We start from the raw sequence: 19,284 nt of genomic DNA, 5'->3' as shown, positions 1-19,284 counted from the left end.
TGGTCTAACCATTTTCCCCTCGCTTGTCGTTTGTCTTTTATGTAACTTATATACATTTATTCAAATATGCCTTTTTTATAAATTTATAGTTGAGTTGTTTTTCTTTTTTTTTCTCTATTATATGATTTTGGTAAAGTTGCGTTTGCTGCGAATTTTTTCAATGATTCAAAATATGTTCATCATAACGACTATTGCATAGTCAATGTTTGTAGCAAATGTAGTTATTTTTTTACACTGAACCAGTAACATCGCTTTAGGTGTCGCTGCTTGAAGACCTAAAATGGTCCATCGCGACTCCTGTCGCACAAATATCATTATTATTATATTTATTTATTGTACCAATTTTTTGTGCATTTGATGTTTTTGTGACGACGAATAAATGATTGATTGATTGATTGATTAACAGTTGTGCTTGTTCAGAGTAAAGTTCGCCGAAATGACCTAATCATCTAACAAAACCATACAAGGAGCGGTAGTCTACTAAATAATGTTTTACATATATATTATATATCACTTTTTTAATCTTGCGCCCTTATCACGCATTAAAAAATCTACTCGTTTGCCGATTTGAATCTTTCCTTCACGATGAGAATACTACTAATGAGTATCATATATTTATGATAGTCTATTTCACATCAAAAAGTGTATGGAAAGGAATTGAAGTCTATGGAAAGGGGTTATATTCACCAAACTTGTAATAGAACTAAAATAAGAAAAATCGGAATAAAATTATAGCCTAACCTTAACCTGGTACACACACTATAGGAGTACATTTTGAATGAAATAACCGATAACTCGTACTTCTTCGAGCCGCGATCATTGAATGAAAAAATAGCGATCTTCGAAGTATTTTCATTTAGTTACAAACTATAGTGAAACATGTATTTTTGAAAGGCTCAAAGCAACAAAGTTTCATTAAAACAGTATTCACTCCAGTCCACGGAAAAGCGAATTTCAGACGCCAAACGTTTAATATATTTTGGAATACCTTTGTGTCACACAGCATGACAATCTACAATTGGTTGGTTTCTGACAATAAATTGTTTGGTATTGTACACAAGTCACTAGCTACTGAGATAAAATTGGATTACTTTAAATCTCTCTTGAGCGACGTGTTGATGTTTTGAGAAAATTACAATGGTAACAACCAGGCAGCCATTTTTATTTTTTTGGTCGAATGCCGTGGAGGTATTTTCTAGAAATGAAGTCTGAATATTTGAATTCTGTAATAACCAACTCGCAATCCTACACTATATTTAGTACTTTAGTGCTCGCCCGTAACGTTACACAAAGATCAACCATATTCATTTCTGAGCGAGTGCGCTTGCTTGCAAGAAAATTTCCCCCCCTGAAAAATGAATTGACACTAAAATCAAGTTATTGGAGACCGAGTACAGTTGGATCGTTTTAGGGCATTGTCGTTATCGCTTAGTTGCTTTGCAGTTGCTCATTTTTAAATAAAAATCACTTTTTACATCGACTACTATACTAATTTCTTTACAATTTACAAGTATAGGTAAAGATCCGTGTGTGTTCCTATGAATTTTAATCGGTATTTATTCATTACTTTTATGAAACGCCCCACGTGCCATTGGGGTTGAACAATTTTTACTTATGCTGGTATACTAAACATGAACAGAACCTTCATGAACGAGCACAGGATTTCGTGAACGCAAATATTAAAAAGCGAAATAGATACATATTTACTTTTCAATCTTTTTACTTCCAGGAGACAATAAATATTTCCGCGACCGAGAAATTATTATTTCGTCTAATTTTAATATTTCATTAATTCCCCACACGGCAAAACCAAGCTCTTGCACTAATTATGCAAGGTAAAACGAGATAAAAACCACGGCGGGCAAATAAACACATAAACAAGGAAAAAAAGAGTTCGATGAATGATAAAGAAACGACTCTGTTCCCGCATGAGAATTTTAGATAGTCCTTATGTTTCCTTGCGCTAATGATTTGGTTTCTGCGAGACTAACTACTTATCCTTCTTCTATGCTTTTGTGCCGGCGGACCCGTATGCATATATTGCAAGGATGCTGTAGCAAGAGTAAAGATAACTATCTTAAGTGATTCAAGAGTCTTGCTGCACACTAACACAAATATATTTCTGTAACGTTTCGTCTGACCAAGGTCAGACTTCTTCAGACATACATAGTTCCAACGTTACAGAAATATATTTGTGTTAGTTTGCAGCAAGACTCTTGAATCACTTAGGTCCTTATGTTTGTTTGAACTTTGATATTTACTGAGATATGGTATCATGTTTTTTGATTCGATTTTACGCCTTGGTTATTATTTTCTTTTCTCTGCCTTTTATATAAAATGGATATATGCGAGTGTCATTTCTATATCATAACGTGATAAATTTTTTTCTGTGGAGAAATTTGAAACGTTGGCAAATTACGTTTTGCTAACACCGGTTGCGCTGAATTTATTCTCGATCACGGCATTATTATCAATGGGCAAACGATAAGATGGAAAATAGAAAAACTGAGTAGCATTCAAAATAGAATTCCATCACTTAAAGGCGTGCTAATATTTTTCAGTTGCAGTTTAGACTTCAGTGTGTGCAGAATTTGGATATGTTACTTTTATGTATACACTGTATATATAATATAACACCTAGAGGCAAAGGCATTCCCAGCGTAATACATAAATACGAATGTTTACCATAAAATGTAGCTTGGTAACACATATTACATAGATTCAAGAAATATTTTCCAGGCTGGTGTGGACCTCACAATCGTATTAAAAGTGAAATGAAGACTTGACATACAAATACAATAAAATACCAAATCGCACTCATCAGTGTGACTAAAGTGTAGCAGTGTTTAAATACAAATGTATCTTATTTACGCTGTGCTAATAATATTTAACTTGTTATTTCCACGAAGGCTTTTGACTCAAACTGTACTTCGAACATTATTTAAGGAACTTCAAATAATATCACTCAATTTATATCTTTTTTAATCACTGATAATTGAATTGAAAAAATATGGGATGTTTTGTAGAAGGCCCCGCTACTACAGCATATATGAGAGATTTGCGAAAAACACCGCCACATTTTGAAATAAAAAATTTGTAATTGTCTTGTTAGTGTTAGAAAAGATTCAAAAATTAGAACTTCATGCGCGATCAGTATTCCTAACTATATCTGAATGATTACTATTTTTTAGTCCGAGCTCTGGCGGGGGTGTGTGTTTTAGCGGGATATTTCTACAAAATCTCCAAAATATGACCACTGCGGTCTTCCGAAAATGTATCAGTGCTAGAAAACAAAGTTACCCTATTTTCGCTGTACTAATAATATATATCTAACTCGTTATTACCACGACACCCGTTGACATGAACTACACTTCAAACATTACTGGCAAAAATTAACGTAATATCATTCAATTCATATATTTTTAATCTCTGAAAAATTGAATTGAGAAACAAGGAATCTTTTGTACAATGCCCCCGCCACTGATGCAAAAATGTGATATTTGAAAAAAAAAAACCCTCCACGTTTTAAAAAAGTTATTGTCTAGTTAGGGTTAGATATGATTTGAAAATTAGAACTCTAAGCGCAATCTGCATTCATAACTCTAAAGGGGATAATTATTAATTTCGTAGCGGGGACTTTCTACGTAAGCTATATATATATATGCATGTATGACCACTGTGGTCGTCCCGACAATGTATTAATGCTGGAAAACAGCTACACTTACTGTACTTACAATATATATCTCACTCGTGATTTCAACGACGCCCGTTTAAATGGACTATACTTTAAATTAAACATTACTGACAGGATCACTGAATTTATATCCCTCTCAGAAATTGCTGAAGTGCGGGCTTCATAATTTTCCCGATAATCCACACAAGAATTCTACCCATGTTCTCTCGAACGTAAGTTCTCACGTTCAAGTGGTGTTTCAAGGGGTGTAAAAACCCTCAACAAATCGGATGAGATTCTACAGAACTGTTGGCTGGTCGATCGTTATGTTTTATCAATATCCAATTTTGGTACTCCCGATGTATGTGAACCAAGATGAAGGACACCGGAACGCAGTATGTGTACCAGATTGGGGTCAGGCCATAATTTTATTCCAATTTTCCTTATTTCAGTTCTATTACGAGTTCGGGGACCAGCCAAGTGACTTTCGTAGTATTTGTATCTAAAATTATGGCATAACCCTAAATTGGTACACATACTATGTTCCGGTGTCTGCCATCTTGGTTCAAATACTTCGGGACTAGCCGAATTTTGAATCTGTTTCGACAGTTTGATACCATCTTGCCAGGATGACCATGAAGAATTTTTATGTCTCGGATATCGCAAATAAATTAGTAAATTCCGGTTCTAGGAAATTTCGCGCATGGAAAAAAATGAAAATGTATGAAAAATCGTCTTATTTAAAAAAGATTCGTTATTTAAAAGCATACCATAAGCCTTTAAACATAACCGTTTTATTCACAAGTACTTGTTTTACAGCAAAATGCTCTTGCAATATTTCCTATGCGGCGATATTTTCCGCGATGAGATCTCCTACGGCGAATTTCTCATACACGGAAAATCCCCATTATACGCGGAACTATGATTCTGAACTACACAAAGTCATCAAAGTCACAAAGTCAAGAAACTACGGTCACCAAGGTTGCCTTGAAAACTGCTCTATATGCGTATAGTGTACATACGATACCTAATTAAGGCACCTTATTTCCAGACGGTAAATACTGCACATACGGCAAAACTTTGAAAACATGTATTCGATATCACACGCTTAAACTGGCTCGATATCCTCTCAGTAACCTCGCCTTGTTATTATTTAAACGGGGAATATATATATAAAAACTGGCTAAATTTGAATTCCTACACAGCCATTACTCTAAGCAGTTGCGTCAAATTTACTTCCTCTGAAATTAAATCCACCTTATTTATGTTCAGCGCGTTTCAACTGGAGTAAACTTTTCAGTAACTAAGCAGAACCAATACTGCAATCAACAAAGCCCATGAACCAGTTCAAACACAAAACAGATTTATAATTATGTTCTTGCTGGATATGATTACTAGTTCGATTAAATATAAACAAGTAATACGTATATACTTATAGTCAATAGTTGTAACCAGTGACCGAATTGAAAACTTTAAAAATATGTTTTATTTGTATCGAACAAGAAGTTTCCTCATTCAAAATATACGTATGTTACAACGCAAATAATATTAACATTATACGCTTTACATAAACGTAATATATAACTTTCGCATCGCCAAATATGCTGCTTCTGGTTTTCTTCAGACATAATGGAGTCACTCAGCTTAGATTACTTTATGTGCTACGTTTCTCTATATACAGTGGTTGAAGTTTTTTTTGTATCCAACTCACTAACAATAAGTTCCCGTATTCCAAAACATGCATATGTATGTCACTACGTAAGCTACATAAACATGATGCTCTTTACATAAATATAACACATAACTTTTGCAACGCCAAATATAACGCTAATCAACAGCTACTGTGTCATTTGCTGTGGCCGTCTAACGTTTAAGCAACAATCAAAACTGGGGTGAAACTAACTACTAAGAATGCTATAGCAAGAGTGAAAATGACTATTCCATTTAAATCAAAAGTCTTGCTGCACACTTACACAAATATATTTCTGTATCGTTTCGTCTGACCAAAGTCAGACTTCATCAGGCAATCATTTTACAACTATGCTTGTCTGAGGAAGTCTGACCTTAGTCAGACGTTAGTCGTTGGTCAGACGAAACGTTGAAGAAATATATTTCTGTAAGTGTGCAGCAAGACTCTTGCATTAAATAGAACTGTGAATATTGTTCATAAAATGTAACTTTTACGTCACACTTACATGGCCCGCCAGTCTAGGTGAGCAAAACTTTTGGCTCCCGATTCATAAACCTTGCCCAATCCTGCTTTACACTGTACCAGCATTGTAGGTGTCTCTGCTTAAAGACATCTCAGAGCTACTCGCGACTTCTATCACAAAAATAACGTTAAAGCAGTACGACAGCCATCTATAATGGAATTGGCTTAATGTAAAAATCAAATCTATAAAGAATCCCTAATTTGATCAATATTCGCTATCTATATTGATCTGTTTGAGATACAATTGAACGCTCCTCAAAAGAGATTCCATGATAATCCGAGCATTTTCATAAATTAATAATATCGATTTTGGAACACCTCTATGGCGAAAATGTTTGTGGGCCTACTATGTAGGCTATATCGTCGGCTGAATAAAGTTTCAAAGGCCGAGTCCATTGTCACGAAACAAAAGGTATAGTCAGTCGAGATAACCATAGTTTATTTATACGAAGTACTTGCTATACGTACATAAACAAAACACGTGAAAATAGGAAAAAAATTCAATATTTATGTTCGTTAGTTATTTGTGAAAAGACGAAGTCTTTCCATTTTACCAATCAATTTTTCATTCTACGTGTGTGGCGAGCATGAGGTTTTTCAGACCCGATATCTTTTACCTGCGACAGTGTTTACGTATATTCATTAAGCGATTCTCATTCGTCGTTAAATTGGGTGTTTGACAATTGTTCATTGCCCGGCAGTGAGCTAGTTGAATGTTGCACAAAAATAACTGAACTGAAATCAGACTGAATTGCCTTTAATTTAAAAACTTCTGCCGCAAATCAGAGAATTGATGTGTCACGACAAACATTTCTCTACCACTACAATCACAATGCCCCTTCCAAACTGGCTTCGGTAATCGCATCCGATTTTGACGCACCAATGACATTAGGACGCTGGGAGTGTAAAATGTTAAATGTCAGTGTACTATACTGCGACGTAATTTGAATAAATTGGTCAACAATTCACAAGTGTTGTTAAAACAATATCAGTTGATGTGGCTGTATGACGAGGAGAATTTCCGTATTCACCCCGTATATGTAATTTTCATATTTATCTCGGGGGAGAGGAAACCCGATAAGCTCAATAAAATGGTTCTGGTAGGTTCAAAAAACCACCCAGCCCTAAAATAAACAATTACCGGTACGAGTATCAAGTTACATCATTGGCTGGATAAGTCCATTTCACCATTATTAGTTGCTATAAATTTTTCAGTTGATTTTTCTATGATTTATGATTTTTCCGTGGCGACCACCGAGTTTATCTTCCCGAGTCGACCAACCGCCATGGATATTTATTGTCGCTACAGCCAATTCATGAAGCGCATCATAATATTTACTTTTCGTTTTAAAGAATCGATTCGCTTCCTGGTCGCGGCTTCAGAATATTTTTTTAATGCAGTCTACGGCTGAAAAGTTGGAATTTATAGTTGAAGTATGAATCGTGAGGATTTAGATGATACATATGATCTTCTGTCTCCAGTACGTAGGGGAGAAGGTGCGTACTCCGACTCATTTGAAAGTTCTGACAACGAATCTAGTCCACAATTTCGATCGTCAGTAAGTTTTAAATCACCTTCCAACTCATTCAAGTCATCATCATTCACAGCATCTTCGAAGTGAGTTATATTTCTCGATTCTGTTCTGTAGATTCACATTTTTTATAATGGGTACATACCGGTACCGACAAATCTGCAAATCCCATATTCCGATACCATATTCCTGTTATTAGAATGATTCAATTCTAGCAGGCAAATACGGTAGTACAGTAGTATATCATTGCTGTATGTTTTTCCATTTATGGTACCAGTATTTTATAAATTGTTGAATTGTATAAAATGAGCCAGTTTACAGAATTTTTGGTCTTCTGGCGTTACCGGTACCGGTATGGTACGGTACCGGTACCGTACCCGGCGTACCGTACCGGTATGCAGGTACCGGTATGATTTGGATTTCAATTGTCAGCAATCACTTTACGTCTTTACTGTCATGATTTAATTCAAGTTGTGTTACACAGTTATTTAATACACATTGAACCAGCTAGGTATTCAGTCTGCCAGTGATGTTTAGTAACATCTTTACAATTCAACCGAATGCTGCAATGTCTGTCAACCTAATGCTGTAATGTCATGGATAACTGGATAATGCATCTTACTATAGATTTCCTAAAAATTGTGTGACTATATCTATATATATAGTGCTGTAGTAATAGTCACTTGCTACTCAAAACACATTACCATGAGATATCTAGAGATGATGTAAAAGATATTTGCGGTTATCTCTTAGGACAGTACGGCACACTTTACAGATCAAGAGACATTGTCTCGTTTCAGAGAATCCTAATTGTCAATGAACAAACAAACACCTCTCCTTTCGGGGACATCTGGACATAGACTAGTTGTCCCTCAATATCGGTAAAATTACAGTAAAATGAGGTTGGGCAAAAAACTACAAAGAAGTGCAATCTAAAAACGTCATCATTGAATTCCTCCTCACACGACGGTCACGATTAATTTAGATTATTATCAAGACAAGCTTGGCGCGTGTCATCGTGCCATATACCCCCAGTTTGTGAGACACATGGAGTGTTGGTTTTATTGAACCAAATGACAGGACATTCTTGGAAATTGAAAAGTGTGCCTTACTGTTGGACATGAAATGCATTTTACCTCATTGCTCATTATCAAATTTACTTCAAATGGAATTCTGAAACTTCTACCTTTATGCATGGTGCGCCAGTATTACGGTTATTATATTTAATTTGTTTCTTATGACAACAACTTTGTTCTGTAGGATCCCACCACCTAAGTATGCATCAACTACGAGATATCAACAAGACAAACCTAAAAATCTTGTCCCGTCGTCAGCGCCAGGCCCCTCATCTTCTCCACCGAAAAGGGAACGAATAATTCGACGAACTTCGCCATTGAAGGGTAGGATGGTTTTGTTATTTGCCTGAGAAACTTGCCAACGATATATGCGTTCTCTATTTATACAATTCCACATACTAATACTATAATTTAGTTATCATTTGTTATTGCTCAGCTAACTATTTGATAATAAGGGTTTGTTAAAGCATGCTTATTACTTATAATATACGGTTACATTGAATTTCTTTATTCTTATTTCTAATTGATGACCTGTTCCTTGGTCAAAATTGGGATTTGCCATTCAATCATATAAAAAATTAATTCGAATATTCCATAAATTGCCACAAATGGCAGAGAACAATGGCACAATTAATGCGCTATGGGAGTATAAACGGGTAAATATACCCGTCTCGTTTTGTATTACGTTGGCAGTAGTGGACATGGGCGATCTCCAAAGATAAGGATTGGTAGCAGTAGCACTATGGGCGTTGCTAAGGGAATACATACAGTATGAAGCGTTAGCCAACTCAAATCTTAATTGTTTCAATAAATCAAAGTCGCTTGCGTACCACATGAAAAGCTCCAGCGTACCACAGGCTGGGAACTACTGCAGTAGAGTCATGAAAATTGGGTCCTTGTTTGCTAATGCACTTCTTTTTCATGCCACAGGCTAATATAATATAGAAATCCATTTCATACTATTCAATTTCTCAATTGATTATCATTTAGATTGTAATTCTCATGACAACACTATTGAATTAATGAAAATGCCACAAGATGGTGACAAAAAAGATTTGAGTGTTTGGGAAGATTGGTTGATCAAAAAGTTACAACAGGAGAGAGAAGACATAAAAATACAGGTATGTATGCAATTCAAGCCATGGTTTTTCAGTTAACGTTGTTTCTTGTTTGAGGGAGTTTGTTATATTCAAATGAATGCTGGTTGTGACAGTGTAATTGACCAGACGTCAGTCATCTTTGTAAAACTAGGAAAGTTTGTTGTTTTGACAAAATGATCTAGAACACCTACTGATAGACTTATTTTGAGTCTGGATAAATATCTCATTTCAAAATTTTCTGGTGAAATATGATTTAGTTTTTTGCGACACTACGTATTGTTTCCACAAAACTGATCATGCACTAATTTGCATAACAATTCAACTGAAATAGGCCATGTCGATACCAGTGTAAATCTTGTGTCCACCTAGAATCCAAAATACTGTTACTTTATTGCAAGAAAGTACGATAAATTGTCGTAGGTGGCCTTCGGAAGAGGGCCAGGAGCACTTTAAAAGGTTGGGAAACACTGCACTAGGCAATCGCAGCATCCAAGAATAACTTGAGTGCTTGGACCGGCTTGACATATAATTTAAGGTGTAGATCCTTGTATCCAACGCTGGTTTCGCTTTAACGATGCAATTATTTGTGTTTATAGAGACAAGTTGAAAAAGAAGAAAAAGAAAGAGAGGAAAGAAAAAGAATGGAAAAGGAAGATTTAAAGAAAAGAGCTGAATTAAAACATCAGCAGTGGTGTGAAGAAAAGTTATTGAAGGTGAATTATAAACGTTGAAACTTCGGAGTTAGTGACTTAGTGTTGGATTCAAACATGCTATGTTTTTCTGAATTCTGCAAATATGCTGTTTTATGCATTGGACTCTAAAAATGAGAGTACTTCCGTAGTGTGTGTACCAGATAAGGGTTCGGCCATAATTTTATTCCGATTTTCCTTATTTTAGTTCTATTACGACTGTCTGTGTTAGCCAAGTAAATATACCTCCTGCCCATAGGTTTCAGTCCCTTTACACAACTTGATATAAAGTAATCGAACAAAATTAGTTACCTCCATATCGGTACATACACTTCTAGAGCACCCTTTTTTCACCTATGTAGTAAAGCAACTAAATTAAACGAAGAAATATTTAAATTAACAAACTTAACTATTTTCAGATGAAGTTGCAGACGAAAATTGAGAAGCGTGAACAAATGTTGAAGGAAGAAATGAAAATACAAGAAAAACGAGAAATTGAGAGAAAATCGAAACAAGCGTACGAGAGATGGGTGGAAAAGAGAAATGAAATTGAAAAAGAGCAAAAAGAGAAGGTAAGTCTTCGACTAACAGTGTCTACAGCTGCGCAAACTACGGCCCACAGGCCACGTCTGGCCGGTATGTAATTCAGTCTGACCCACCTGATGCTGCCATACGGGTGTCGCAGCTCGATAACCGGTATTGGTTCCCTACGCCTTCCCTTCCCAGTAATGTAAATATCATTTTTCTTTATATTTTTGAATGTTTTTTGTTTTTTACTGGTTGGAAAAAATAAACTTGTCTTAGCCAAACTAAACACCAAAGTTTGATGTTTAAGCTGAAAAAATAGCTCGAGGAATTCGTTGAAATTGCGATTAAATTCAGTTTTGGCACAAGGCTTATCGTTTTCCATTTTTGCTTATGTACAAATACATGAATTGTAACTCTTATGTCACATTTACATGGCTTGCCAGTCTAGATGGGAAAACTTTAGTCCAAAAACCTTGCTCGCCCCTGGTCTACACTTTCCTGAGTGGGCCAGTTACACATAATAAACACGAATCTCAATATGAATAAAAAACAAGTTTATTTACAAATACCTAGCATAACAACTAATGCACAACAATAGCACATTAGCTTTAGGCGCAGATAATACATTGGCAATTATGGTTTAATTTTAGCCAATGATTCGTTATTTTTATCAAAATTTCAACGCAAATTTATATCAATAAAAACTATATTCATAATTTCTACTGGCAGGAGTGGGCCAGATCTCTGGTGTACACAATGCTGTCTTCAACTTAAGTATTTTAATTACTCTTACATAGTGGTTGGATTCAAACCGAAGCTGTTCTTGGAATATCATGATAATCAGAAAACCTGTTTTTGATCGATATTTGAAGCCTCTCAATTCATAAAGTCTCGCTATGTTTCCCCAAGACAATTTAATATGATAACTATTGCTACATATAATATTAAAAATTGTTGTTATAAGTTTTCAGCGCATTGCGGATTATATTCGAATTTCAACTTAAACTGTCGACTTCACATATACAATGGTAGCAATATTTTTCTGATGACCTTGGTTCCCTGTTATTTTGAATTTTTTATTCTGTTGCCCCATAAAACAGACCTGTTCTCACGACCACAGCAAATGGGTTATGTGCGTCGCAGCATATTTGGTGTTTCAAATGTTATGTATTAGATTTATGTGTGCCATATGTCATGCAGCTTACACATTGACATACGATAAAGTTCCTTTACAATTTCAATTTTGTTATAGTCAGTTCTCAATATATCTTAATTCTTAACCAGGTTTGTTGTTTTTCAATCAGTAATTGTTCAAGTTTTTTTACTTCATTTAATGCATCTGTGAGGGCCAAAACAATATATGATATCGATAAATTTCCTTGGTAATTTTAAAATTTTTTAAGACTTTATGGACACCCTATATATACACTTTGTGAAATGTGGGAAATTATAGTAGCGAGTTCAATACAAAATAGAACCTGCTCTTAAAATCAAATTTTTGTGTATTTGTATCTGTACAGCCAAAAAATGGACATTAGGCTCTACCTAGAATCAAAACTAAAACTGATTAAGCTTTGAAACCAAGATCAAATAATGCTCCCTGGTCCATAATGACACAATATCAAAAACAGTCCATTTCTGAAAAATGTGACATTGCTACTTTGGTTTTAACTGTGGTAGCTTATAGCCTGCTCCTGTCTTAAAATTGCAATCTGCCAAGACGTATGAATAAATGGATTTTAAAAAAATGATTTCAGGATGGCTTTCGAGGAGATACTGAAGTTTGACAATATATATTCTGACTCCAGGTGTTTCTTAAAAAATCATCAATCATATTGTTTTACTGTCCCATATACTGCAAAAATGATTTGCAATTACTTAAACTTGTAATCAATGTTTTTTCAGATTTTTAAGATAAAAAAGCAAGTGTTAAAATTTCAAAAATGTTTATTAAAATTTGTTACAAAGAAATAATAATGTGAACTAGAGCTCGACCGATATCACTTTTTGGCACCGATACCGATAACGATATATCGGCCAACTAGTGACCGATAACCGATATTGACATACCGATATCTACAACTCGAACCCGCAGTAAATACAAATAGAAAGAAACATTCAGTTTCAGTCAATCAAAAGTTTATGTTGAAAAATAAAGCAGTCCTACACAGTGCTTGCATCATTAATAAAAGTTTCGCAGCAAATAATAAGAACATACATAAAGCTTATAGAAGTCCATTTTGATCCATACAGTAGTCGGTGGGAGTAGGCTTGCACGTAATTTACGGATTTACGGAATTGTTTGGAGTTACGGAAGGGAAGTTACAAATTACGTAAAGTCGTAATTATTGGTCGAGCGCTTTCGCGTTTGAAACGTGCTCCTTCCGAGCAGTCAATTCCGTCGATTGTAAAAAATCTAAGTTGAACAAGTAGAAGAAGTTAGAGTTCCGGCATTCGCAGCCGTTTTGAGCCGGCATGACGCGTTGCCACCCCGTTTGAGCATTTGGTTTCACGGTCAAAACGATATTATTATAAGCGTTATCACCGACAGACTTTTTTGTCTTCACGATTTGGTATCTTTTTTCTTCGGCGCTGATAATGATAAATAAGATGTGTGATAGTTGATTGTAATTCCGGAAGGCGTATTTTTCTTTCTCTCCGTGAAACAGACATGAAACGAATTTTACCGCCGCTATAAGCGCTCAAAAGGAGAGGAGGCTAGGCTACTTTCTTTTCCCGACTCAATCACTTTTATTAATACAAATCACAGCGCATTAAAAAACAAAATAGAATTTATTATCATTAATTTACAACAAGTTACGGGTACGAATTTATCGCTGGCTAAATAATTATTATTTGATTTAAATTTATCGCAAATAATGTTATAACATTTAGGCCGCGAAATGATTTGATATAAAATGGAGCTTGGTAATCGGAATATCGTCAATAATTCAGCATCAATAATTATTATAAAATGCTAACTAGGTAGCAAAGTCGGATAATGTAAAAAAACGGAGCAATAACAAGTCTTCGTCGCGAGGCAAGCGCAGGTATAATCAAATGAGAAAATACGCTTGTCGTTGATTAATAACTTAGAAACCCGAAATTTTTATTCAATACGAAAGTCGGTTTTAAAAAAGGCAACTATCGTTTCATAAATATCCGTATACCATTATCGGTAATGATAAAATTGATCGCATAAAATTGGGACGGTTCATTTGCGAACGTGATAGTGGAAAATCAAAGCAAACACAATTAAACAAGATAAAAATCAGAATAAATTTAATTTGAATTCACTCCTTGGTATTTGTCTTTAACATCTGTCGCCGGCGTGTAGTACTGTCGGTAATATGAAAACCAAACTTCGATGTCCCATTCGGAAAAGAAGTGGATTCGAATGATTTTTATGATAGGTTTAAACGTGTGAAAAAATATCGCAATTACGGGGTCATTACGTAATCAATTTTTCCGTTATTACGGAATTGATTTTTGTCGATTACGTGCAAGCCTAGTGGGGACGCAAGATATTCGAAGGCGAGGATTTTGCGCCGCACGAAGGGAGAAATATAGAAGAGAACTCTCTGTTCATTGAAAGGCAAAATGAGAGAAGCGTAAAAAAGGAAAACGCTCGGCCGCAGATATTTTCCGGGGAAAAATACTCATTTTTTAGAACGTGGAAAAGCGACTAACGCTGATATATATCGGCCGGTTGGGCCGATATGATATATCGGCAAACACGCAATATCGGCCCGATATATCGGTTGGCCGATATATCGGTCGAGCTCTAAATGTGACCAACTTGCTTTTTCTTTGAAAATCAACCTCTTTGCTTTGCGGGTAACATTGAAAGAATTTGTAGATGTTATTTGTTTTAAAGGAAAGGAGAAAAAAACTTGAAGAGAAACAGAAAGAGGATGAAAGAAGAAGGAAAAATGAAGAATGCTTTCAGAAATGGCTGAAAAAAGTCAATGAAAAACAATGTGCTTCTCCAAGACAAGGTTTTAAATGTTTGAACTTTTTTTTACTTCAATTATTGATGGTGGTTGGTAGTAAGATTGCTTGATTGAAATGAAAAAGTCGTAACAGACTAACAAAGTCCACAGAATATTTCTCATGCTCCCAATTTATTTGAAAAATGACTCCACGGCAAATGTATCTTTCCATTACTTCAAAGTGAAAACTTTGACCTAACAAACCAACAAATTTTTAGCTAAGACTCTGGAAAAGTCCGACTGATTATGTGGATTTGAAAGTCTGACTTTTAGCAGTAAATTTCAATTCTGCAGTCATGGCTGCAAGGTCTGTGAAGTTAGCTCGTTGTATTTCTTATTTCAAACTTTTCCGAGTCAGAATCAAAGGTTCAAGTCACTTTATAGCAGTGCTTTTTTATAAAACCTTTGACCAGTCGTGACATGCTGGGGTAATATGATAACAACCAGGGACGTAGACGGGAATTTTCAAAATGGAAAAGTCAGTAACAGGCTCACAAAGTCGAAAGAATATTTCTCTAATTGACAAAATATTTTACTCTGTAGTATGGGGATACATTTGTTGTGAAGTCAGTTATCTAATAATTTGAGAGTATGATTCGGGTGTGTCCCACTGATTCTGGGATTTGCAAGTAAAATAGTAGCAGTACACTCCAGTACTGGGCTGTTTGTATTTCGTTATTTCCAACTTTCTGAGTCAAAATCGAACCCAGGAAATTTCAAAAAGGGTTTCTGGAATTTGCCAAGTTGGACCATAAAAGCTAGCGGGTGCGAACAGAGGCAGGAAATTGTGTTTTTTTAAGTGTGTTGAGGATCTAAAAAGTGTTTCAAGCTCTGAAACAATGCTGTGTGATACAGAAAAATGTTTCTTTTTTTAACATTTCAAAAAAAGGGAGGGGGATCTGACCCTCGAAACATTCCCTCTAAGCTACACCCCTGATAACGGCAGATTGAATTAGAAGCACATTGGGATGTGATGCAAAACCGAACTGAATGTATGTTCAACCTATTTTTTAACCGTTTAGGTCAGCGATTTCCACGGATATGCTGGGATTTTACCAGTACAGACGATGGGTTCCACAAGTTTCCATTCCAATTCGATAGTCTGTATTAGTTCGACAATCCTACCGTCTTGTTTGAGAGTCATATGTTATTTAAATATGAACACATACGCTGGTACAATATATCCATATAAAATTTGTGTTTTGCTTGTGTTCCATTAAAGACCTACAGGTGTGAGATTGCCATTTCACATTTTTTAGATTGACATATTTTACATCCGGAGTGTGCAACATGCGGGCCAAATGTGACCTGAAAGGAAAAATCTTGTGGCCCGCGGCTGGTCTTTCATGGTGTGAGGCTCTCGAAACAGATTTTTAATTTAGTTTAAAATCTGGTACATGCAAGTAATTTTAATTCTTTGCGTTGCAAAGGCTTTACCTGAGCTGTAATCAATTTCATGGGGTTCCTAAGCCTCTGGTATTCTGCTACACCAAAAAGATTGAAAAATCTATGTTATGGCCCATGGCTCTCCTCTAATAATATTAGTAGAGAACACAACCTCGTAAATATATGTATATTTATTACAGGTACAGTGAGTGAGTATCCCACACCTTCTTATCGTAATCCAGCTCCGTGGATTGGCCCACTAGCAGACAAAGACACCAAAGAATCAGTACGTCGCCAGCACAAAATGATGATAGCAGAAAAACATGCAACAATTCGACAAAGACCAAAAACTGCAGACCAAAAAAGAAAAGGGCTCGTAAAAACTGGCCCAGAAAAGGGCAAAGGAGTGTTGATTTGTAGACCTGCTACAGCAGCACCCTTGTTTTATAACGTGCCAATTAGGAACCCCAAAAACTTTGTGCCTGAACCTAAGAGAGGCAGTTTTAGGGGAAGATCGTAACATCTCGATTCTTAGTGTGTGAGATTAGTTGATATTTTATGATGAAATAATAATTTATAGACTTTTAGAATGCAATTTAAACCAAAGTGATCGACATAGCAGCGCTGAGGCCGATGTTTGCTGTTATATTAAGAGGCAAATGTGATTTGGATATTCAAATATAACTTGTGGCTCATGTTTGGAATTCACGGGATTTGTATAAGTTGTCTTGTAGAGTCTAAAATCTGGCATGGGCAAACTACGGCCCACGGGCCAAAACCGGCACGTTGTGTACTTAAATCTGGCCCGCCCGATGCTACCACAACCAAGGTAAAACCGGATTTGGATGTTTCAGCTAAAAAATTGATCAAGGAATTGATTGAGATTAAATTTAGTTTTAACACGTGACTTATTGTTTTCGACTTTTCCTTCTATAACACTGTAAATATTATTTATAAAATGTAACTTTTTACGTCACACTTGCATGGCCACCAGTCTGGATGGGCAAAATTTTTGGCTGTGGTTCAAATACCTTTCCAACCTCTGGTCTAAATCAAGGTATCAGCAGCATCCGATACATACTCTCTTCTATATCAGTTAATTATCTATATTTCAAAAGCCCGGCTGCAATTTTCGAAAGAAAACCCTTTGATATTGAAGATGGAGAATCTAAGACGAATTTATTTTAGGCAAAATCATTTTGAATCTGATGTTATATTTATAAGACATGGCTCTCAAAATAAATTTACCCAGGGCCACTGGAGGCAGAGTCTGGGTGGATCCGGGCCGCATCAGGTTGTCCACAATGGAAGCTTACCGTAGTTTAAGGAAACACAAAACAAGTTGAAAACATAAACGACCAAATTGAGACGAGAGAGACTAAATTGAAAAATAACCGATGATAATAATACTGTTATTAGTGATTGTAACGTTAACAAAACTTATATTAAATATATTCATCGCCAATCATGCGAAATGAGCTAAGTAACGCACTAACATTAAGCTTTCATACTAAGGCGGGGGCCACAAACTATCGTCCCGCGGGGCGCAGATGGCCCCCAGGCCGCGAGTTTGAGACCCCTGCTATAAGATGAATTAAGAGCAGAAGAACCGGACAATAAATGTTATGTGCCGTACCGATACTATCCTGCATTGAGACGTGCGTTAAATCTCGTTTAGTCATACATTGTTGGAGTGGTACTTGAAACAATAATTCTCGAAATAGTTCCAAAGTTCGTCATTACATGCAAATATCTCTGCAACTTTGAACAAATTTATATTTTAAAATCCAGGCGGCCTTTTTTAGTTACCAAATGAAACCTGTTTTGACTGACCGAAAGATGAAGAATTTCAGGTATAATATGACGAGTCTGGTACTGTTGTAAGATGGTTATTCCAAACACACGAACAAGTATGTTGAACGAATTAAGTGAATCAACCGGTAGTTGTAATGTAAACTGATCACGCTGTGAGTTTCATTCTTTGACAGATAATCCTCGGTTTTGAATACTTTAAATAGATCTGGTGAAGAGTATATTCGACCCATACCATAGCTGTAAACTTTCGTATACCAATCGTTTTCTGTGTACCAAGGTGAATAACACTACATTAGTGAGCAATCTGTTCTAGTTTCTTTCAATTTTTCGTCGAAATTCACATGCCACAGCTCTGAAATTCTTTTGCATTGGACTCTAAAACCGACACCACAATCATAGCACTTGTTAAAAAAAATTTACAATCTACGACCGGTAATAAAATGCCATTTCATCAGAATTGTAAGCACTCGACTATACTTCAATTTATACCGCTTATACCCCAACAATCCCAAAGAATACAATTTTATTCAGGTAGAATCGAAGTTATATTAGGATGGTTGGATTTTATTTCATCATGATGCCTATTAAATTCATTTCAACAGCGCTCGTATAAGCGCGAAATCAACAGTATTTCTCATCTATAGTGCGTGCGTACCGTTTTCGTCGGTGACTGAGCATGAAGCGGGCTGTGGACATGCGAAATGTTTGCGATTTACCATATCTGAAATAGCTTTTAGATCTCATCTTTATCTGCCGTGAGACTACTAAAACTAAATTGATGATGTTATTATTTATTATGTTTAGTGTTCATTATATCGTTCCGAAACCTAAATAAACGTAATGCACAGCGCGAGTTTCAATATTTATTTCGTAGTAACATCGAAATCCCGTGTCGTTAAAAACATGTTAAGAAGGTTGATTTAAGAGCGGAGATAAGTCGGCATAATATACGAGAAAGGGTCAAATTGACGAACTTAACCATTGGCAGTCGGAATTTTGGTTTGCGAATTTATTCTTTAATTGTATTCGATGTCTTTAATTGTATTCGTTGCCATAGATTTCCTGTATATGTCTCCGCTACTTATTATTTTTTCGCGTGTTCGTCATTAGTTTTTTTTTCATTTTAAAGCTTTTTTGATCATTTTACATCCGAATGAGTAGTTGACCTTAGTTCTATCTTTTAATTCATGAGTAACCAGAGATCCCGCGCGCGGGTCCGAGAAACAGTTTTTTCCAGGCGTCGAGAAATAATGTCGGTTTGTTATTTTGTACCAGTGTAGG

The 19,284-nt window shown here is 35.8% G+C and overlaps 3 protein-coding genes across 9 annotated transcripts in view; 2 read left to right on the top strand and 1 right to left on the bottom strand.

The window, feature by feature from the left end:
• Nucleotides 1–19,284, bottom strand: part of LOC120330887 (uncharacterized) — a 394,767-nt gene that overhangs the window by 29,079 nt on the left and 346,404 nt on the right. The window lies entirely within an intron of this gene.
• The window catches only part of LOC120332007 (deoxyribose-phosphate aldolase-like), a 77,831-nt gene that overhangs the window by 30,157 nt on the left and 28,390 nt on the right, over nucleotides 1–19,284 (top strand). The window lies entirely within an intron of this gene.
• LOC120334595 (uncharacterized) lies at nucleotides 7,189–17,555 on the top strand. 3 transcript variants are annotated; one of them, XM_078113713.1, is made up of 7 exons: nucleotides 7,194–7,503; nucleotides 8,678–8,817; nucleotides 9,484–9,614; nucleotides 10,190–10,306; nucleotides 10,702–10,854; nucleotides 14,688–14,808; nucleotides 15,825–16,000. In XM_078113713.1, the coding sequence occupies exons 1-7, from the start codon at nucleotides 7,322–7,324 to the stop codon at nucleotides 15,911–15,913; spliced, it is 933 nt and encodes a 310-aa protein (XP_077969839.1). In that variant the 5' UTR covers nucleotides 7,194–7,321; the 3' UTR covers nucleotides 15,914–16,000. The 3 variants fall into 3 exon arrangements, with proteins under 3 accessions (XP_077969840.1, XP_077969839.1, XP_077969838.1); XM_078113712.1 differs by lacking the exon at nucleotides 15,825–16,000 and adding an exon at nucleotides 16,389–17,555 and having other exon boundaries at nucleotides 7,196–7,503; XM_078113714.1 differs by lacking the exons at nucleotides 14,688–14,808; nucleotides 15,825–16,000 and adding an exon at nucleotides 11,608–13,597 and having other exon boundaries at nucleotides 7,189–7,503.

The sequence above is a fragment of the Styela clava genome, chromosome 6 (assembly GCF_964204865.1).
Source record: "Styela clava chromosome 6, kaStyClav1.hap1.2, whole genome shotgun sequence".
NCBI lineage: Eukaryota > Metazoa > Chordata > Ascidiacea > Stolidobranchia > Styelidae > Styela > Styela clava.
This window is presented reverse-complemented; position numbering and strand designations above follow the sequence as displayed.

Excerpts from the sequence above, each read along its gene's own strand:
- LOC120334595 (XM_078113712.1), top strand. The coding sequence starts at position 7,322 with ATGAATCGTGAGGATTTAGATGATACATATGATCTTCTGTCTCCAGTA. Across the intron at positions 7,504-8,677 it reads TCATTCACAGCATCTTCGAA|GATCCCACCACCTAAGTATG; the intron begins GTGAGTTATATT and ends TTTGTTCTGTAG. Across the intron at positions 8,818-9,483 it reads ACGAACTTCGCCATTGAAGG|ATTGTAATTCTCATGACAAC; the intron begins GTAGGATGGTTT and ends ATTATCATTTAG.